General features: G+C 35.9%; 1 protein-coding gene across 3 annotated transcripts in view; it reads left to right on the top strand.

The window, feature by feature from the left end:
* The window catches only part of CCDC6 (coiled-coil domain containing 6), a 45,791-nt gene extending 23,303 nt beyond the window's left edge, over positions 1-22,488 (top strand). The window contains exons 3-10 of one of the 3 annotated variants that reach the window (XR_013953222.1): positions 1,953-2,081; positions 6,171-6,274; positions 8,016-8,176; positions 10,726-10,882; positions 14,144-14,244; positions 17,299-17,423; positions 17,775-17,869; positions 19,796-19,950. Coding sequence is in view for 2 of the 3 variants with exons in the window: in XM_080598584.1 (XP_080454710.1) it covers positions 1,953-2,081; positions 6,171-6,274; positions 8,016-8,176; positions 10,726-10,882; positions 14,144-14,244; positions 17,299-17,423; positions 19,796-19,987 (969 nt within the window). In the remaining variant the exon portion in view is untranslated. Of the gene's footprint in view, positions 1-1,952; positions 2,082-6,170; positions 6,275-8,015; positions 8,177-10,725; positions 10,883-14,143; positions 14,245-17,298; positions 17,424-17,774; positions 18,802-19,795 lie in introns of those variants that run through there. The other 2 variants (XM_080598584.1, XM_080598585.1) reach the window with 2 other exon arrangements.
* The last annotated feature ends 578 nt before the right edge of the window (positions 22,489-23,066 follow it).

Genomic DNA, 23,066 nt, shown 5'->3' with positions numbered 1-23,066 from the left:
TAAGCTTTATATTTGAAAGCCCACTTCTCTAAAGTATTTGCTCTCTTGCCCCAAGGCCATATCTGATCTTGTGTAAATGCTTACAGTATCTCTCTTACAGTTTTCGCACGCATTTCAAGGTCTGTAAGGCATTGTCCTGAAGGTGGTGTGTTCTAACATTTTTTTCCTTCTCTTCAGCTGGCAGCTATATGTGTGTATGTAAACAGTTCTTACTATAATTGCATATAATTTAGAAGTTTGAAAATGCTCTCTTTACTTCTTTACTAAGGAAAATAAACACCTTGTCTCAGTGTTAGCAATTCTGTTTCTCAGTGATAGGTTTTCAGCATTAAATTTTTTTTTTTTCTGATCAAAGCCAGTAAAAGGGAAGATTTTACAGAATTGTGAGTGACAGATACCATTAACATGTGTTTTGGGGGAGTGCTAGTACTCTTTTCTTTCCACTTTGAATAAGTCATTTTACTTCCTGGTGTATTTATGTTCAAATCAGAATAGAAAATGTTCCTGTAGTCAATCTTTCCTGCCTTTACTTATTAGCCTTTTGATCAGCTAGAATTGTCCTTTGGCTATGGTTCACACTCCCAAGAAAGGATTTAATAGATGCTACACAGCAGCTATAGATCTAACAAGCCTCATCAGTTCCCGTGTGATGCAAATTCCACACGAGCTTTAGAAGAAATGATTTGCCAAACAAGATTTTGTTCTCACAGCTCAATTTGTTTTAAATATGATAATTGCATTTGTGTATAGGACATGAGAGCAAGAAATAGTATTTGCTGGTAAGTTGGCTTGAGGTACCTTCATATGACCATACCAGCAGCCTGACTCACTAAACTGTCTGCAAATGCTAGCAGCCCCTAACCAGACACTTTGTTAGCAGCATCTGGCTTTAGGCTGAGTAAGAGATTTTGGCAACGTGCCTTTTCACACAGTTTATTTTGCTAACTAAATATAAGCTGATTACAGCAACTGGCTTTGATTTCAATTTTTAGCTAGGTGAAAGAAATAAAGTGTCTAGAGCAAAATGAAGATTGATGAAAGTGCGAGCACCTTGAGCTAGGTCATCTGCATGCTGCTTGCTCCTTGTGCGCCTTGGCTGTCTTCAGTCTTAAACTTGAGGCTGCTGGATGGGGTAGAGGAGAGATTTAGAAAATTGAAAAACTAAATGATATCCTGTTCATATGAAGACTGTTTTTTCCAACCAAGTTGAACTCCATTACTGAAGCAAGAAAATTGCTTTGTTGATTATCAAACAACACAAACGGTATCTTGATTTATAAGTGTGAATGTAACTTCTTGTTCTAATGAAAAATCTTACTTAGCAGCCCTGCATTTTCTCACACAAGAAAAGAAACAGCTTTATTTTTGACTAAAAAGTTTAACAAAATTTCCCAACCATTCAACCTAGGATGGCCAAAGTAGCCTCAGTTACTATTGCTCTGTAGTCCAACTGGCTTCCTCAAGTGCATGGGAATTTCTGTGAACTTAAGGAATTTTTGGAGAAAAGTGTGATTTTGTTTTTAAGTGAATGGAGAAAACTCGCTTATTTTACACACCATTCTGGTGTTTACATTAATATGTGAAAAATGAAGTCTCAGTACTGATAAGCCCTGAAAATACAGTTGAACTGTAGACTTCTTCCATATGTATGTTGCCAAGCTGTTCCTGTCTGTCTTCTGTTCTCTCCACACTCGCGTTTCTTATCTGAATCTTTTGCCAGGCTACATTTCAGATTATTTTGTCTCCAAATAGCAGCAAAAGGAGCTGAATTAATGAACTAATGAATTTTAGCTTGTTGAGGAAAGACTGTTGGGTGCGCTGTACATTTTGAAGTCTTTTGAGAAGAATTATCAGTATAGAATTTAATGTTCTGTAAGAATCAACATGTAAATAAATGTAAAAATGGGGTGTAACTTCTGTTTAAAATACTTCCATATCTCCTAAATTTTTAGCTACAGCATGAGAAAGCTGAACTGGAGCAGCATCTAGAACAGGAACAGGAATTTCAAGTGAACAAACTGATGAAGAAGATTAAAAAACTGGAAAATGATACAATTTCGAAGCAGCTCACCCTGGAACAGGTAACTCCTCGCTTTCAAAATTATATGATTGTAAAACAAAAACAAGGATTCAAAAAAAGTCTGATTATTTTGTATTAGGTTTGACTTCATTTTTAAGTCTGTAAGAAACTGGCCAATATCAACAATATAATTAAAAGAAAGTGATTTTAACTTGTAGACAAAGCAGTACAGCATTAATAGAATTTATTATGAGAAACTTTTTTTTTTTTCCCCATGGCCTTTATGACTTTTAGTACCCTTAATGCAGTCTTTCATGTCGGCTGGACGGCTGTGACTATTTTGCAAATGCAACTTACTTTTTTGTAAGTTGTACTTCTTGTTGCTGTTTGTCAGCTTCCATTGTCATACCACTGTTGAGAAAGACTGCCGTTTGTAATAGCAGGTAGGCACAACAGTAAACCATATACATATGGTCTAGTTGTGCTCTAGGTCACCTCTTTATGGTAGCTTGGGTAGCACAAGACTCGATTGTCAGATGTCAGCTCTGTGTATACTCACAGATTCGAGATTGACTATGTCCAGTTCCCTTTCTCCCTGGACAGAGCAATGAAGAGGAGAGATAAAATACCACTTGTTTTGGTCGTGTTTCTACTGGAAATTTAGACTTAGGGATTGCTTCCATGTCAAATTTTAGGCATGTGTATCAAAGCGTCTTGGTGGCCTTAGTAGTAATCATTTTAATATGAAGGCAAACAGATGAAAAAATACAGGCTTATTAAAGAACTTCAGTTTTTCTAGCTTGTGAAATTCCAGTAATTTTGAGTGGTGAAAATATAGTACATTATTCCTGAGAATTTGTTTGCTGTTCTTATCAGATGTATAATTTTTATGTTGCTGATAATCTGAAATTCTACCTTTTTTTTATTTGACCGTCTTATTTGAGATGAAATTGTAGGTAAATTAATAGGTAGCTTAATGATAAAATGGGTTTTCTCAATTTTTACGCTAACACTCTGTACAGATCGATCTATGGAACGAACTTAAACAGAGAAGTAGGAAGATGTAGTTTGATTTCTTTAAATCAGCTTCAAGAAGCAGAATATTATTCTCTGAAGGCTAACAGTGAAGAAATTTGCAACATGTGACTGTTTCATTAACTGAACGTTTTAGTTAAAACGAACAGTGCCATTCTTCTGTGATGTAGTTCAGTGATTTGATGGGAAATACAATAGCTGCCAGTTTTGTCCTACAGAGGTCAAGTGTATATAGTCATACTGTTACACTTTTTAACTGCTTTAGTATTTCATATGGTACAGCGTGTAACTGGAAGGGGTGCAGTTAGAAGATGAGAAATAAGAATTAAGTTGGTAATAGTCGTCTCTTATGTCTGCTCCTTTGAAAGGAGAAGATCGTGAAATGTGAAATCTTCTGGAAAGATATTCTTGGAGAGCAGCAAAGAATTAAAGATTAAAATTAAATTAAAGATTTAAAGAATTAAAGATTAAAATTAAAGGGAGGGGCAGATCAGAAGCCAATAAGTGAAATTTGGGATAGTGGGACTACGCTGAAATCATACTCAACTTTCACTGATTTGGAAGATCTCCATCATTTTAGGAAGAAACACTTCTGCTTGTCAGTAAGTTGGCAAGAAGACTCAATAAGCACTAATGCAGGAATACACATACGGTGGATATTTTAGCTGCATTTGAAGTAAAGTAAGTGTTAGAGAGACAAAGAGAAATACAATGGCATGGTGAGGAAGGTTAAAAGGGATATTTTTCTCTTCCTCTAAAGGGAAGACTAAGGTCCAAAATAATAAGCAATACTTCCTCACTTCCCTAGTGTGATGATTAAAAAATTAAATGATATTTGATTGGAACATAATTTTGAACCCATATAAAATGATGCAAGTATTGACAGAGCTGCTAGTTTGGTGTTGAGATGTGATCCCACCCTGTTTTATTTTGTTCAAAATATAATCAAGTTCCAAACAAACTCATTGACTAGATCTAGACTTCGTTTTAAAGTGTACCTGAAATGTCTGTTACAAAACAAATATACCTACGTTCTTTGTGAATTCACAGCTCTGCTCAACATGCTGCAGTGGCTTCTTCTGTAGGTTCAATTCATTAAAGCTTTAATATCCTGACACTGGGAGGAACTGGGAAAAGACTCGAAGTTAACAAGGAGGATACTTGTTTCCAGTATTTTCTCATATTTCTTGAAAAGTGAAGTTTTAGATCTCCTTCACAGCCCACTGTCTTTGGTGTTTCATCAGAACAATTCCGTCAGCCTTCAGGATTGAACTCATTTGTCTCTTGTCCCTGATGATTTGACCTTGCCATTGTGCATACCTACCTACGTTCAGATGCCTAATTAATAATGGACTCTGCTGCCTTGGTGATGGCTGCTATGATACTAAGTGTAATCTTAGATTTTTCAAATTAGAGTTTATAAATAATTTGCTTTGTCTCCAAATTCCAGTATGCTCTTTTTTCCTACCATTAAATGAAATAGATTTATTTTCACTAGTATGCCTTTGTATTCTTGTTTGGTGCTAGATCAATAATGTAGCTGTAAAATAGACTACGAAGGTCAGACCAGGTGAGTCTAAACCACACGGCATTGAAGTGATGCAAAAACCATTGCTGTACAATTAGTCATCTGCAGTCAAACGTTCTTCATCATGTGTTTGTACAGATAGCTATCTGATGTAGTGAAGATCTGCGTGTTGGTAATATAGGAGCATGATGGGCAGATTCCCAGAATATTTTGTGCACTTTCTTCCCTCTGAACTCAGTCAGCCCCAAGCATTGGCCAAGCTGGCTATTGAGCTGCAAATCACTGTCTCTTTCCAGGGGCTGAGCATTTTGCCTTTGTACCATTCCAGCTCCTGCTGCTGTGGGCAAGGCAGAAGTCAGGATACAAATTCTCATACCTCATGTGAGACTGAACCATGTTGCTCCTGACTTCTGTGTTATTGAAGTCTAAATTCCCTCAATTGTTAATGTACATCTAGAAATGCAGACATGGACAAGTTGTCTAAACGTGTTTTTTCTAAGTGTGCTCCCTATTGCTCATCAATATAAGTGTATTTTTACTTACAATATTTAATTGCCCTAAATTTTGAAGAATACAGTTGTGCAGTCACTGATTAAACTGTTACTGTTGCATTAAGTGTGTAAGTGTAAATTCTATTTATTTCAATATTAATTGAGAGTCTAGAACGTGGCCCTTATGGATTTAGATGGTGTAACAGCACTTCAGGCATAGTGATGCAATAAACACGTGAGGAAAACGTTTAATCTATTTGCACTATTTCTTTTTGTAATGTGTTTTTTTTTGCCTATTGGGAAGGTGGTGAATGTTAACTACAGCTTGGTTGGGAAAAATACCTCATGGTATTTTCCGTCTGTAAAGGCAATGATTGTCACATCTGTTTTGTCATATTAACTCCTGGAGTTCATCTGCCAGTGTTACTGAGTAAGATCAGATGTGCCTCGTAATATTCTAGTGTGAACATGAAAAATGCCAGGTTAAGCGTTGTTGTTTATAAAGTCTGTGCTGAGATAGAAATTAAATTGTTTCTGCTAGTAAGGCTTGATGCTGTATCACTGAAGGCAGTTCAATTTTTTTTCGTTTCTGTTTTTCATGTTTTCTAACACAAGTCAGACATGGCTTTTCTTCTGTTTCTGGCTTACATAAGTGTCATTCTTCCACTTTTAACATAAAATTTTTTCAAAGGAATAAGTGCTTAAATAGTGAACTGTAAATTGCATTTGAACTTCAGAGGCTCGTGGAACAGGAGACCTTTCTGAATAAGCTTGTTATGGTATCAGTGACCATGTGTCCAGGTTTCAAGCTCCTCTTTACTGGCAAGCAGCAACAAGTTCTGTGTAAAAAAAAAAATCTGTTAAGGTGACGATAATTGTGCAACTCGTGAATCTCTTAAATTTTCCAGAGATAAATCTCTGTGACCAGTGTGTTTTGCCTGAATTTTGTCTCTTCTTTGCATTTGCCTTGATGTTTTAAAACATCATGTGAAAGCCTTATTTTTCTTCTAAGACAATGATCTTTTCTAATGATAATTCCTTGCAAAAAAAAAAAAATAATGTTCCCATGATTTTAATTCATTGCTTTCCTCTGCAGCTAAGACGTGAGAAGATTGACCTTGAAAATACCTTGGAACAAGAACAAGAAGCACTAGTGAATCGTCTCTGGAAGAGGATGGATAAGCTTGAAGCAGAAAAACGGTTTGTCTTGTTGCCCTGTGTTACTGTGGGAGATGAATGATTTAATACTTAACCTTCTAGTTTTAAGTATGTTTGTCTCTGTCATACAAGGGCTATTTCATCTGTGAAAACCTGGAGGTTAACACAGGTGTAAAGCTCCTTGTTTACCCTATACCACATGCTTGAGTGCCTACACTAGATGAAACTAAGTGGTATAAAAATGATCTGGGAAAACTTGAAGGAATTTGCTGATCTTTTTTCAACTGCTGATAGTTTTTAAAGTTTCTGGTTTTGAGTCAGGTATCTATTGATGGCCCAAAGAAATTAATATGGCATTTTAGTGTAATCATTATGTGAGAAGCTCTTGTTTTTTCCATATCTGCTTGAAGAAAACTTCAGCTTTTTCTCAGTGGTTTGCACTCATGTCGTTGAAACTTCCTGCTGCTTCTTCAACAGAAGATAAGACAGAGATACTTTATGTTCTTGGGAAAGCTAAGATTAAAAATATATATTAAAGTGACTCTCTCTTTGCTGTATTATAAGAACTCTGCTTTGGGGGCAATAAGGGAGAAGAGGCAACTAATTCCTTGTTTTCTACTACATGTTTTAGGAGAGTTATGTTAGTCTGACTCCATGAATCTTGACTGGAGACTTGGAAAACACCTGAACCTATATGAACTGCAGTTCTTGTAGTTCTATTTTACAGAGCCCTGTGGAAAGTGCTCTGAAGAGCTACATGTAATATTCAACAGTGGTAAATCCATAGTGAATGGGCCTTTGGTATGATGTGAAAAAATCCTAGCTTTAAAGTCTTTTTTTTTTAAATCAAACCATTCCTGGTTTAATTTATCTCAGATGGTGTGCCTTCTTTCTGGGAGATAGGTGGAGTCATAGACCATGCTTTAGTACTGCATTGAATGGTGTGTATAAATACCAGGCCATGCAAAGAGCTGTGCTTGCATAGTGCTGTTGTCCCTGTTCTTCAGTGCAGCCTTCGATCTGGCCAGTCAGTGTGGTTCTGGTGAAGAACAGTTTCCTGCTTTCCATCTGAAAAATACATGTTAACTTGAAAAATATTCATTAAAACATTAATATGTACTATCTGCTTGTTTCATCATGAAAAATGATCATTACTCCTGAATTTACGCAGTCAGGTGTTTGAGGTATTTGAAACCTCGACTGTATGGAAAGAACAATGTGATGAGAAATATTTTTCTGTTTGATGATACTTTAAAGGAGGATAATATCTGCTTCAGAAAATGTCTATGAAGTTTTCTCTCTTTTGCTAATGGTGAAATGCAGAAAAGCTTGTATTTCACCATAGATAAACTACACTCATTTGTTCATCTTGAATGTTTATTCTTCCTCTAAGAACATAAATGTAAAAACTTGGAAGAGATTAAATGAATTTGCTTGGAAATTATCATGAGGCTTAAGTACAGTTTGAATATAAAACCGAGGTAACTATCTAAAGTCTGTAACTTGCTTTTTCCCCAGCTATATGCAGAAATATTTGGCAGTGTCAACACGTGAATATTTTAGAAAATCCATCTGTCCCTGGACAACAAATTTTACCTTTTGTATTTTTGGCTTAAAAAACAACCCACAACATTATTAATCCTCCTGAAATTTTCCTAAACAAATGCAGTAGTTAGCATAAATCTTACATACCTGCCAAAGCCTTGTAGTGTCTTTTTGGGGAGTTTAAGGGGTTTTCTTTTCATTTAAATTGAAAGTAAAGTTTAAGCTATTTTTCATTCAGAATTTTGCAGGAGAAATTAGACCAGCCAGTATCTGCTCCGCCGTCACCCAGAGACATATCAATGGAGATAGATTCCCCTGAAAATATGATGAGACACATCAGGTTTTTAAAGAATGAAGTGGAGAGGTTAAAGAAACAACTGAGGGCTGCACAGTTACAGCGTGAGTAAACAACTTGTTTTAAATCTTTTTAAGTCTGTGTAATGTAAGATTTTTATATAGACTTTCAGGAGTTTAAGGTACAAGTGAAAAAATAGGACAAGTTTGAACTAAGACAGCTTGATAATTGCAGTAATTAATGTATTTATACTGTATTTATTTGCTGGGTTTCTGTTTTTCTTTTTTTTTGGGGGGGGGGTGGTCTATGTGGTGTTGGTGTTTTAGCTTTACTAGAATGGGAAAATATTGCCAAATATTTCTTGAATATATTTGGGCCATAAAAAATGTTTATTTTTTCCCCAGAGACCTTTAGCAGTATTTCAGCACACAGATTCTTTAAAACGTACTTAAGAATTACATTGTAAGAATCCAGATACAACTTAAGAATTAATGGCTAGCAAAGTAAAGTTCAGTTGTATATAAGAATTTCATTTAATGGTTGCAGGCTGTGCTGAGGTAATTTTAGCTTTGCTAAAGACTAATTTTTCAAGCAGCTGATTTGGCTTCACAGTATAGCAAAATGAGTAATCTTATTTTGTTCTTCCTTAAGTAAGATCCCTTTGAAATAGCTGTGCAGAAGTCTGTGTATTTCTGTTGTGGGAGGTGTGGTGGAGCCTTGTCCAGAAGTGGACGGCCTGCTTTCTGCTGTGCCTCTTGAGGGGAAGGAAGGGGGGTTTGGGTGGCAGAAAGATCACTTGTGCCTCCTTGCAATCTGCTATGCTGTTCCATCATCCCTTCATCCTAAATCTAAAATTTCTGTCTAAGGTTTGTCAGTTCTGCCTTTTTTGGTAGTGTAGTTTCTAGTCAGTAGTGTTATATTTTGTCTGAGAGATAAGGAGGTGCCTACCTACACGGACAGATTTGGGAGAGCAGGAAGCAGGCCGTCATCCCCCTTTGTGGTGCTGGTCCTGAGAGGCTGGCTGCAGCGCTTCAGCTCCTGTTTAGAGACACAGCTCAGAGGGGCAGCAGCCTTCCTTACGGGCAGAGACGGCGTGAGAGTACTCTTGTGCAGAGGCCTTGTGCACAAGTTTGTGGTATTAATAATTTGTGTCAGTTAAAAGAAGCTAAGGGCTGCTAATCTCTGTACTTGCCAGTTCTGCACTGCGGCGTTCACTTCTCTTCAGAATGAGAGCAAGGCCTTAGATTTAAAGTACTCTGTACAAATTTGGCCTGATTAATTTCATTTCACATGTTCTTTGCTGTTTTCAGGTAGTTTGTTTTTGAAAGACTGTAATTCAGAGTAAAATTCTGAAGCAATTGAAGTCAAATACTTATAGAAAATGAGATTTAGGTTTAGAAGTACCCTTTTCTGTTGTGAATAGGTTAAACAGAGCTGCAGTATGTACAGCAGTACTGATAGAAATTGTGGATATACTGGTTTGTGGGCTGCCGGTAAAGCAGAAGATGAAATTGATACACCTTTCTTTCAGGAGGAAGTTTCGTGTTTGCAATATGTGGTCATTTGAGAACCTTTACTATTATTCATAAATACTTACTAAGTCTGCTTACTGAATTCTCATTTTGGTATTACATTTCATTTTCCTAAAACACTTACTTCCACTCTAGGAAATGTTTTGATATAATAATAGTTGTAAATAAGTGATACTGTTACATTTACAAGTGGTATTTCCACTGAAAAGAGACAAGCCGTGATAGTTGATAGTTCGGGAACAGTCTTCTGAAATGGGAATATTCTTTTGATTAAAGGGTACAGCATAAAGAAATGAGCACAAAGAGTGATGGGTCGTATTTTTATTTAAATACCAATAAATTCACTGTATACTTGATAAAATATTAGAAAACCTCACAAAATACATAGTATGTGTAATAAGTCTTCTTCAAATGTTCCGTTTTATTCAAATAATGTGTCAAAATGCTGCATAGCTTTCCGTGATATAATTTAATCACTTAAATGGTCTGCTAAATGTCTTTTAAAGTAATGTTCGCTGAACTCAGTTTAGAATTGCAAACTCAAATTGTCTTTTGATGTAGAGAGTAAACCACTTGTTGACTTTTAATATTGGTATATGACCTGCTGGCCCATCTCCATCATGAAATCTAATTGAATGCATGCTATAGAATATTTATAAGATAACAATTTAATATAAGTTTGAGTATTTTGTGTTTCAGCACTTGTTTTGTGATCCCTCTCTTGGAATGGAAATAAACCTTTAAAAGTATTTCTTTGCTGTTACAGTAATATTTTTGTAGATGTGTAATTGCATTACTTTAAAGGGGCAGGAATTGATTTGATTGACTTACTATTTTCTTTGACTTTTTCTCTGCTTTTCAAATTCATTTAAGTAAATGCGTGGAAGTTCTTTTTCTTTTTTATCCTTATTTACAAAATTGCTGTCAGTAATTTATTTTAGTAACTACTGTTACAAATTAGCCTTTGATGTAATGACTTAGAGGTGAGAACTTTGAGTTATCCATACTGAACATTTTCTACTCCCTCATTCTTGAAGTGCTGGGGTAAAATTAGGCACAACATATGTGCCTGTCTGTGAAACTGAATGTTAACCAAATTTTAACAGAATCCTGAATTTCAGATTCAGAGAAGATGGCACAATATTTAGAAGAGGAGCGACATATGAGAGAAGAAAACTTGAGGCTTCAAAGAAAATTACAGAGGGAAATGGAACGTAGGGAAGCACTCTGCAGGCAACTGTCAGAAAGTGAATCCAGCTTAGAAATGGACGATGAAAGGTGTGTATTTTCTAGCTGTCCAGATATGTTGGCATTGAGCTTGTTAACTAATGCTCATGCTTGTTTTTTTAATATTAGAAAATGAGTACTCATATGAGTAACTTAGATATGGGTTTAATATATGTTTCAAATTTCAGCATGGTCCAGGAGTGTCTTTAGTAGAATTATATCAAACTTGTTTAGAATTTAGATTAATTACAACAGTGAAAAATAAAATAGTTTTCTGAAGATTGTTTAGGGTTTTAATAGTGTATAGTGAAATAAAAATACCTGTGGGATTGAGCTTCAAGAGAATTAAATCATGGTACCTTTGTTTTTCACTTAACTTGGTAACTGCAATGAATTCTGTGAGGTAGGAAAAATATACTTACTTGGGGTAATTTTTCTTTTGCAGAAGATAGAAAGTGTTCTGCCAAATCCAAAGGAATTGCATATAAAGCATTAGAGAGAAGAAGCATTTCCAGAGCTAGTGGGTTTGTTCTTGATGTCCAAAACGTAATATCCTTGATTTCTTTTTTTTTCTCTACTACAAGCTGCATTGCTTGCAGTGACCTTAGAAACAGCCTTGATTTTTTTTCATGGTTTTATGTGATGCCTTGTATTTTCTAACATCATAGTGATATGACAGTGTTATATCTTGAAAGAGGTTTTAAGTATACTTTGAATAGGACATTCTTAGTTCTTATCAAATGTTCATTATCTTATTATATAGTTTTACGTTATTTTGGATTTATAGTGGTACTTAAAAAACAAAACAAACAAAAAACCCTCATTCTGTGACGTGTATTCTTCTGATACTAAGATGCTTCTTCTTGGGTCATCAGTATATTTGTTATGAGAGATTTACCAGAAAACAAAGTACCAGATACTTTGTTTCAAGGAGTGCCCTTAAAATTCAAGGTAATGTTTTCATTTTAATGAGATACTAGGCAACTGACGTGTATCGCAGTAGCATCTAGTATCACGATGTAGTGAATGCTGTGTGAATTAATTATTGTTAGAAACACAAGGTTCTCATTTTCAAATCTAATTCTATTAGCCTAATCTTTTCTGCCAATATTTATGTTGTTACAGAAATACAGTCAACATTTATATTCATATGAATTATCAGTATTCATTTGAAAACTCCAGAGTGTTCTAACTTTCATTTCAACTTTTTGTAGGTAGAGGTAGTAATAAAATGTAGAAAAAAAAAATAAGAAATGTGATTGTCATGTTGATTTATTATGATACTATAAACGCATTACAGAATCACTCCAAAATAGCTGTTTGCATGCTAAGAAATACAAAGTAAAGTGAGGGAAGAGGCAGCTGTTAGAGTGGTTAGTCTTAGAAGAGAACTGTGTAGACAAAAATTGTAGAACTACGTGCAGTAATTATTTAAAAACGGAAATTTGTCAGCTTACTTTGTCTTCCTAAAAATGGTTGTGCTGACAGATCAGATATCCATTTTTTCAGCTGCATTGTTAGCTGATGATATTTATTTTTTATAGAGTAGATGAAGATGCTTTACTGAATTCAAAATGCACAGCTCTTGCAAAATTTCTTCCTCCTGACTAGCAGTAGCCTTGCTTTCTCAGTCCTCCATCTTACTTTCTTCAGTAACAGGGAAATTTCTAAAACCAAGAAGCATATTAACGGTGTGCTGCTATTTCATATGATACAATCCAGGTAACTGAGATGACTTACAGAAAATTGTCTTCACGTAGAATAAAATAAGATTAAACCACAAAGATCACTGCGTTGCTGTAATACAATTATTGTCTGCATTACAAGTTACTGAGCACTATAGAAGTAGCCTAGTCAGTTCAGTTTTGCTAACCCTGCCATTAGTAGCTCTTTGGAAAACTTAAGTTTAAGCAAACTCTAATTTACCAGCTGTTGTTCTCTATTGTAGCTACTGTTACTACCTTATCTGCCCAATTTTAAACCAACTTCAGCATCACTACAGTGCACTGCCTCTGTTAAGTGTTGTGGCTTAGTGACTCTGAATATCATGGTTAAACGTTAATTAGATGCAGCATCAAAGCATGCATCAGATTGCTTAAGAACTGGCATACAGAACTCAGAGTAGTAATTTTTGTGAGTTCCATTGAATATGAAAATTCTTAATGCTACCCGACGTTTTGTTTGTTTTGTTTTGTTTTCCTGTGATCTGAAAATAAGTGTAACTACTAAAAATTTCTGAGCAGCACAACGGTAGAAGGGAAGACAAGTAAGAGTCAGAGGGCATTTAGGTAGCTAATTTTATCTTCTGCTTTGCTGCATCCAGTAAAGAAACACAGATAAATGCAGTGTTATTCTGGGTGCACTGATGTACAGGTAGAGAAGGAAATTAGAAGGGAAACCTATAATCCAGACAGTGACTGAAAAATCTCCAGGGAGTGTGCGTAAGCTAGTCAATTTAACAGCTGCCAGCATGGTGCTTTGGAAAAAAAATCATTAACTTGCTTCTGATATATAAACAGTGAGTGGCAAGTAGGAGCAATGGTATGATTCTTATTTCCTTTTATATTAAAATGGATTAGCAGTTGATGGTTGTGAAGAAACTTCACTGTATTCAGTGAAGAAAGTACAAATCAATGCCACTAACTAGTTACGGGTGGGATAAAATGCCACCTGTTTATTTTATCAAAATGAAGTGTGGGAGTCATCTTGCTACACAGCCTGCAAACATCTTTAACAGGTGAAAGTGCTGCATTCAAAATGTCCGTCCGTTTCCATGGCAAAAGACGTGATGAGCAGATGGCTTAATGTTGAGAGTAGACGGATTCAAACAGGAAGCAGGGCTGTGAGGCTGACCAGCTGTTGGAACAAATTATCAATACTTCAGTGGCTTTTCTCCCCTTTCTGTGATTTCAAATTAGTGTTTGATTCCCGTTCTGAGAGATACGCTCCAGGTAGACAAGCTGTTGAGTTCAATGTAGAAATTATATGTAAAATGCAGGACTGCAGCATAGGTCAGATCGGTTGATGTGATTTATACTTCTGACCTTAATACATACTATTCCGACGGTGTACAGCTTGTACAGTTTTAACTGCAAATGACTAAGGTGAGTCCAGCTGTTTCCATGGAAATCTAAGCCGTTATTAGAACATTCAGCCATGAAGAGAGTGTTCCTGTCATGGCTTCCTAAAGGTGACTGGTCCTACACTAATCTAACATGATTCTTACGGGAATTCAAAATGCACAGTGAAACATTTAAAGCATGGCATGTTTTAAAAGGTTTAATCTAATTATTCTTTACCTTTTTTTTTTAGATATTTTAATGAGATGTCTGCACAAGGATTAAGACCTCGCACTGTGTCCAGTCCTATCCCTTATACACCCTCACCAAGTTCTAGCAGACCTATATCACCTGGTAAATATTTTATCCAGTTTGTAAAATTTTTGTATGCATCACATAGTAATGTTCCCTGGGTTGATAGCCTTTCAAAGCTAGTCTTGGGGTAAAAAGTGCATCATAAATGTAAGAATAGATTTGCCTTACATTTATTTTAGTACAGCATGTGTTTTTAGGTAGGTCTGTTTTACATTGTGATTAAATATTACAGGTCAGTTAAGTAGTCATCTTTTGAATCCCTTATCATCCCTACCTTCCCCCCTTTTTGTACTTCTGCAAATTTCTGATGTAAAGCAATAGCATATTAAGAATTTCTGTCTCTAGTACTTTTAACAAAGGCAAATTAACTTTTTTGAGTATAGTAAGTGGATGATATAGTCTTCAGAATTCCAGAAGAACCTGAATGGCTTACAACTGACCTTAAATTTATTGAATTTTTAATTATTGAATATATTTTTAACGTTAAAGGAAATGTATTTTTGTTATTAAGACATTAGTTGATAGATATAAAATCCCTTGAAATTGCTATTGGACATTCATTATAAGTTGTTGGCCATGGATGTCACATGGTGATCACAAATACACTTGTACTTAGTAAAGTGAATCCTGCATGCCCTGCTTTCCCAAGTTCACCTTTAGAATCTATCACAGAGAGTCCTACAAAAAGAGCAAAGGAGGCATGCTCTATATCAACACATTCTACAAAATGGGATTTAGACATTTTATTACACAGGTCTAAACATATAAAATGTGTTTAAATCTTGGTTTTCAGGATTTACTTTAGTTTTTCAGAAAGACTCAAAACGATTTTCAGGCTGATGTTGGTAAAAGAGTGAGCACATATACCCATAAACCAGTGTTAGAGATATGATAATTTAGCTTTTTAAGAGTTTTTTGGGGGAGTTCTAAAATGAGACAGATTGCTTGGCTTTCAGTGTTTTGCAAGTTATATTACCAAAAAAACAATATATGATTTTTTAATCCTTTGCCTGTAACTGTATACAGAAATGTAGTCATACTAAAAACTGTTCTGGAGTTAATGTAATAACTAAATAATGTAATAATGTTAACAGTGAATATTTTGCATGGAGTGCTTTTATGACTTGGCATGTTTCTTTTAGGAAACAATGTGCCTGAATTTGTAGAGACATAATTTGAAACACGTTAGAAATGCTATAATTTTATGTGGATATCCAGGTCAGGTTTAATGGCTCAGATTCTGGCTCCTGAATCCTGGAGCCTATTGTGCTTGTGTGGCTTGAGATGCTGCTTTTACGGACTCCTTCAAGCTGAGATACTGCTGAGGTTTATATCACCCTGCATGAATCTGAGAAGACTGGGTGCATTGCTACCCCTGGGCAGCTGGGGAATGGTTGCTGCAATTACTGATTAGTCTTTAGCGTGGATGAATTCATGTATATTTTGCTTCTACAGCTAGGCTAGGTAGATATTTTAGGCTGCAGAGGTGCAGATGAGCTACTTTAGGTGTATGTGCACTACTCTGTTAGCGCTGCTTTGACTGCCACGTTGACTTGTGTTTATAAAAATTTTGGAGCTGATTTATCCCAAAGCAATCCACAATTGTAATGTTGTAAAGGTGTCTTAAACTGTGTGTTCTATTTTTTATTGTTCAGGGCTCTCATCTCAGACTTGCAATGCAAATTGTCACCTACCTGAACATTGACTTGTGTTTCTGTCTTTATGCTTGCAAAAGTGCTTAGCTATAAAACGTGCTGTACAGACAATTAGATTACTTTAGTCAAAAATCAGATTTTGTTAATCTCTATTGTTTAGCTACTCTAAAGTGATTGATTCCATTGGAGTCGCTCATAATTTGCACCAGATGTACATTGAAGCAAGGGTGGTATAATATGTTTTCTTATATAACTTTATTAGTAATCTGAGGGTTGGTTTTTTGTTTGTTTGTTTTGTTTTTGTGTGTGTGTTGTTGGTTTTTTTTTCCCTGAGATCTCTCTTTACTCAAACATAGGCAGAGCCAGGTGTTGTATACTGTAACTGTAGTGGCACTTTGTTGCATTGATTTAGTGGAGAAAAAGTGTGAAAACTGTTAAATCCAGTGTGGTGTTCTAAAAGTTTAGTAGGCTTTTAGAAGAAATATTGGTCATAATTCTCCAAAGCTGTTTCCAGTTTTTAATAGTAAACAGCTGAGAAAAGAGTCTTGTCTCCTATCCTACTGATATTTTTGCCAGAAGGCAATAGTGAGCTAAAGGTTTTGGAAAATCTGCAGTTTTGAGAATGTTCAGAACGCTTCGAGGTCTGAATTTCAAGCACTTAGCTGCTGTCATTTTTTTTTACCTTGGTTAGTTATACAGGTACTCTGCATTTTTATAAACTAGTATTTACAGAAAGTACTCAGAAGAATTAGATTAGATTTTTGCACTTCTGAATATTCTGAATATTATGGTTACCTTAATATGGATAAAACATGTTGTAATTTTAAATGTTACTTGTAGTGTAGTCCAGCTATGGAAGATTATACCAGAATATTTTAACTTCACAGCCCCAAAGATCATTGGGTCTCTGCCTATAAGCACAAGGGCAAAACAGGAGGAAGTCTGGGCTGCCATTGGTTTGGCTGCAGAGGTGTTATGCCTTGAAGGAGCCACCTCCATCCAGTTTCTGTCATATGGAAACTCTTACTGTTCCAGTGCTAGACAGCTTTTCCAGGCACAACCTGTCTGATTCTTCAGACTGCATTTTGTTCAGGGAGCAATTTGCTCTGAGAAGAGATGGAAAGCTGGATGGAAATGTCTGTGAACTAAAACTAAGCTGCCAAGGGAGCCCTACCCTGTTTATGTTAAGTGAAAAGTTGTTCTATGTTGTGTAATGTGTGATTTTGAACACATGGCAGTTTACTACAGGAAAAGAATAAAGTAAATTTTACATCGCCTTTGACTATTTTTAGGTGTCTAATTTGATACCAGTTACAATTTCTTTAAACCATCATTGTTTCAAAATATAGCAAACGAAAACAAAACAAACAAAAAACCACAAAATAGTTTGTAAAATAAACAATAATATTGATTTTTGCCTTGTTTTAACAATTTTTAGGTCTGTCATATGCAAGTCACACAGTTGGTTTCACACCACCAACTTCACTGACTAGAGCTGGAATGTCTTACTACAATTCCCCAGGCCTTCATGTGCAACATATGGGACCATCCCATGGTATTACAGTAAGTATTTTAAATAGCATATGTTTGTTACCAGTGTCAGTTTGGGTTTTAAAAGTTATGATTGCTTGTCCTTAAGCTTTTGTGCAAAATGTTTTTGTAAATGTTTGTTTTTGTCTCCTTACTCCAAGATATCTATTGCTGCTTTCTTCAACCCTGATTTTCCTCTTCACCCCTCAGAAACTGATTCTTTTTGGAGAACCTTATTTTCTGCAAAAGAGTAGGATGTATTGTCATCTTAAGGACAGTAATAGGTATCATCTTATGGATCAGCAGGCAGGGTGTGAGAAGTGATGTTCTAAGCTACTGAGCCTATCCCAGGAAGTAAAAACATTGCTTTCATTTTTCTCCTAGTCTCCACCATCTGACGGATGAGTCATCTGAGGTTGCTCCAAGCTCAGGTTTTCTTCAGGATGACACACAATGCTACCACCATGTCACTGTAACAGGCAGTTAACTCTTATTTTCTATTCTCATTGGCAAAGAAGAAAGTTAATATAATAAACATTTGTTAGGACAATTTCTCAGTATCTTTCAACTGGATTTATTTCCTTTTTAACTCTGATGTTTGATGCATTTCTACTTAATTGAGTTTCTTCTAAATATTTGTGGAGTTTAACAAGAAAACAGAGCCTAAGTATTAACCATTTGACAAGATAGCTTGTAAGCTCCTAATGTGTCAAGACCATTTTGATTTTTCTCAACAGGTATGGTAGAATGTAAATATTGTCCTTTAAGATGTTTGCATATACTTGTCATTCTCAGATGTGAAAGCATGTTTCAATAGAGTATTTAGTAGAATGCTAAAATATGTCTGCTTCTTAAATTGCTTAGGTGGGAATGCTAAAGTAATTGTTAATTCCATTGAGCAAATGGAGATGGGAACTGTATAGTAGTGGGTAGAACAGGAGGCTGGAGCTCAGCAGGAAGGCAGAATCCTGGTCCAGGTCCAACCCTCTGATGTGATTAACGTGGTGGTTAGTCACAGGAAGATCTGGAAAAATCTAGAAACTAATTTTATAAATAAGTTTTTAAAGGAACTTGTTCTGTTTGGTCTCTATGAAATTTTGATTCTGCTCTTTCTGATACTATAAATTAATTGGAGTAACATTGAGTCACTGACAAAGACAACCACCAGGACAAAATACTAATTGTTTAGAGGAAGGTTTTGTTAAGTGGTTCATGGCTTTTCCTTTATACTTAAGCCAGGTCCCTCCATATTATTAGACGTATGCAAACGCAATAAATGATTTTAAGTGTTTCAGAAACATCAGTCAACTGTTGATAATCCTTTGGCTATTTTCGTAGAGCATTTAACTAATCTATTATACATAATTGTTCAAAAAAAATAGATACAATATATATTATTTGACCAAACTGAGATTTGCTTCTTGACTCTTCATTTTTAATCTCCATTAAAGAACAAATTGATTTTACACGTAGTACATTTGATATAGCACTGTAACCATTCTTCTCCTCAGAGCTGATTGACTTTGGTTGATTTTTAATTATGGGTGGGTAGTTTGTCATGCCATGAAGTTCTTGATTAATGCTAAGTGGATTGGTAAGTAGTAAGCATTTTGGTTTTAAAACTGCAGAGTTTAGTGTTCTGCAGTGTAATTTATATTTTTATGTTGCTAACTTTTAAAGATTTTTACTCCACTGGTTTGTAAAAATGGATTTTAAATCTTTGTGTTTAAATGTTCAGGTTATTGCAAATCTGTGGTTTCTGTTGAGGGAAGCTTAATAACCATTGTTTCACTCGTACAGCTCAAGGGGTTGTAATCTTTGTTGTATGATATTCAATCTCAGAAGAACAAGCTGAATTACGCTTCAGTCTTGCTCCAGTATGCAGGCTAAGAGTTTTTCAGAATGCAAATGATTCTGGGCAAATGCTTTGGCTTTTGAGACATTCCCACCCTCACTCAGGTACTGCATAGTTGGACTTCACACACCAGCGTTGTAAAGCTAAAAGTTCATCAGCATCATCAGCACCTACTGCTTGGGCGGGCTCAACTGAGAGGTGCTGTCTCTATGGCATCTCTTACTTTTCTTTTATAGGTTGCTGGTCATCAGAGGTAAACATAAGTTCAGGACATAATTTCTTACTTTCATTTCCTGCAAGCTGACGGGAAAGAATGCCTGTTTGGTTTGATTTCAAAAATACTTCAATTTTCCTTTGCTACTCCATTTCAGAGGAACAGTTTATTTTACATAAAAATTGCGTTGTGATTCTTGAAATGTTTTAAAAGGGATTCTTCCCAAATAACTGTGTTTTTTCTTTTCCTTTGCCAAGCTCAATACATTGATTAGAGGACTTGCACCTAAAGTTGTTCAGGAGTGTGTTAAACATAATTTCAATATTTGTTCTGCAGAGGCCTTCACCACGAAGAAGTAACAGCCCCGACAAATTTAAACGTCCCACTCCTCCTCCTTCTCCAAACACGCAGACCCCAGTGCAGCCACCTCCGCCACCACCTCCACCACCTGTGCAACCTACGGTCCAATCCGCAGCATCGCAGTCAGCCACTTTTCAACATTCAGTGCATCCCTCCTCTCAGCCTTAGTGCATGTGCTCAGCAGTCTGTATGTCAGAATTGGACTCATAACATGGAGCAGTTTACTAAAAGCCAAAGGCTTACTTGGCATATTTGGATTTGACTTATTTGCACTGAGGTTATATAGGCTTCACTGTTAATTGTGTTGTAAACGTTTGTATAAAATGCAGCCAGTGTTGTGGGTCTACAACACTAACTTAACAAAATTTTCCATCAGTGTTTACTTGAACTACATGTATGTCCATTCTCTGGCTGGAACATTTGCTACTCTGTTTGGTAATACGGCATTATGTCGTTTTGCTTGGCTCCAAAGCTTCATTTTCCTGGCTTCTAAGTTTGTAAAATTAAAGGGATACCTTTTTATATTTTTTCATGAGAATTTGCATAAAATTTAAGGCATGATGGGCTATCTGATGAGTTCTGAAATATTACAGTGTTTACCAAGCTTGTGGAAAATTAGCACTACATTTCAGTCATTTGAAATAACAGCTTCTAGTGCAAAAGTGAGTCAGACACCCTAATCAGTGCCCAAGACACATACTCTATTGTATTACCTAGTAAATAAGCTTAATTCAGCACACAGGACACATCCATACTTCTCCTGTTTAAAAACACCTCAAACGTATGGTACAGTCTGAATCTTTAAGTGAGGGAACTGACTTGCTGGAGTATATGGAATGTATAATTTGTGGACCTTAAGGTTTGATTATTTCACTTGACATTTACATTAACCTGTAAGCTGTCCATACTGTGTGATCTGTCACAAGTAACTTCTCTAAGTGTGGTCCTGCCCACAGGTTACTGATAGCTGATTGAAGTGTGCTCTTTGATTTTTTGCTGCAGAAGGCAATGTGATTGTAGAGAACAGCTGATTATTTTTTTCCTTGTTAAAATATATTAATTGTGATTCCCCTAAAACAAAGTTTGAACAAGTATTCTAAATGTTCAAGTCTGTTAGATAATAAGATATAAAATGAGCATATAGGAATATACTGGCATAACAGCCAAAAATGTTGTATTGCTTGGTAGAAACAGAGTACAAGAAAGTAGCACAACATGGCACTAATGAATGCTTATTTAGCAGCCTAAGCCGGTACAATGTATAAAGAAATGTATTCCGAATACATTCTTTCCATTCATCTAGCACAAATAAATTGTTTGGTTTCACTTTGCAGTGGAACGAAGTGTCACTTCTTGATATTGACATCTTGCTCAGTTTTATTTTTCCTGAGGTTCCTGTTGAGTACTGAGGTTTATATACTGTTGATGATTTTAAGTGGTTTACCTCATAGATACGGATATATGGGCCATGGAAAATGACAAGAGAATGTTTATTTTATGAGAATATGTATCTGGCTATAATCAGAGCAGAACATGAGTAATTTATCTTTTGTTTACAAAAGTTTGTTTGACATGCCTAATGCTTTATTAAGGACACTTTTAAGAAGGAGGTAGAGAGTTCTGGTAGTATACTAACATTTGTACATAGAGTTTCATGTTTGCCGCTCAACTATTCAGGAATTGCAGACTGAATATAAAATCAGTGCTCTAAATCAAAATAGTAAGTTAAAATAATGTTGTAAAAGGTTCAGCTTAAGGCAAAACTAGAAGTTCTTCATTATATCTATGTAGTTTCAGCTCTGAGAGAATTTAGAGAAATGCATATATAGTCTATTACACTTGGTAAACCAATATGGGATCAAGTGCATTATCCGATTACATTAGTTATGGTAGTAGTGACTCTCTGATAAAGTGATGCTCAAGATTTTGGCAGACGTACAATTTGACCAGTGCTTCCATCTGAAAATAATTGACCACAGCTGATGCTCACTTTTCCATAGAGGAAACTCAGCTGTGAGCATTGTTATTAAACACAGCTCCCGAAGCCGTGGTGGGTTTGCATGTGAGAAAACTACAGGCAGTCAGAGGTGGGACTAAGGTCAAAATAGGATTGGTTGTTTAGTTGAACACTTTTCCTTTTGTAAACAGAAGAAAAAGGAAAAATATATTCTTTTATAAGCAGGATTCCAGCTCAAGTATGCCACTATATAAAATGGTGCCCTCCTTTCTGAAGTGCTTTGAGATTTTTGGACATGAGGTTCTATAGAGTGCGAGCTCATAGTGGTAGTAGTATAAATGCAGGGGGGGAGGGGAAAAGCCTTCGACAGTGTTGTCTTAAGACCTTGAAATAGAAATTTGCCTAGAATAAATTACATTTGGAGCATATTCCAAAAAGGAATTTGTGTAACCCAAGTTCAGCTGCTGTTATGAAGTGTCTTAGTGATCTCTCCTTACTGTTGCAGTGGGACCGTTACCAGATGAAAGTAAACAACTGACAAATGTATGCTAAATCCTGAAAATGTAACAAGGCACTAAATTGGCCTTACCTAAGAACATTGGACAAACATTTGCTTGCAATCAGAAGTGTTAAACTCTATTTGTAGACTTTTTGAAGACGATAAGGAATTGTGCACAACCATCTCCTAATAAATGTAAATGGATTTTCAGTTTTCCTTGTGAGTTATAGTCATGAATTACGATTCTGCAGTGGTGATTTTATCAGAACCTCCCACAGACTGGAGAAACTCCCTTGACAGTGAGGTCCAGCTTGTCTTCTTTATTTTATCTCAGAAGCATCTGGGTGGATTTCTGCTGTTCTTTTCGTTACTGGTGTCTGTCGGTTGCACACTTGCATCATCACGAGTTGCGCGAGGTCACAGAAGCAACTTTTAGCAGTGATGAGCGTTTTGTAAGTGTGTGTGTTTACAGCCAAAGGGTTTTTGTTTTTTTTTGAAAAAAAAAATCTTTTGGCTGTTTCAGCGGTACTTTCCTCTCTGACAATCAAACAGTTTTCTTTTTACTTTTTCTCTCAAGGGATCTGGCTTGGACACTGGAATGCAGCTGATCTCTGTAGAGCATTAAGAGTTCATTTTATCCACAATTTGTTCCAGAGGAGTTCTTTGGAAGAGGAGATGGACTTGTTTGGAGATAGTCTTCCAGCTAACAGCCAGATAAGATTGTTTTAATTATGTATACTCCTCTAAGAGCATATTCCCAAGGGCAGAAAAGACTATCAGAGTTTTCCAAG

This window comes from Anser brachyrhynchus (genome assembly GCF_964034855.1).
Source record: "Anser brachyrhynchus genome assembly, chromosome: 6".
Taxonomy (NCBI): Eukaryota; Metazoa; Chordata; class Aves; order Anseriformes; family Anatidae; genus Anser; species Anser brachyrhynchus.
The sequence above is the reverse complement of the archived record's forward strand: the minus strand, read 5'-3'. Positions and strand labels throughout refer to the sequence as shown.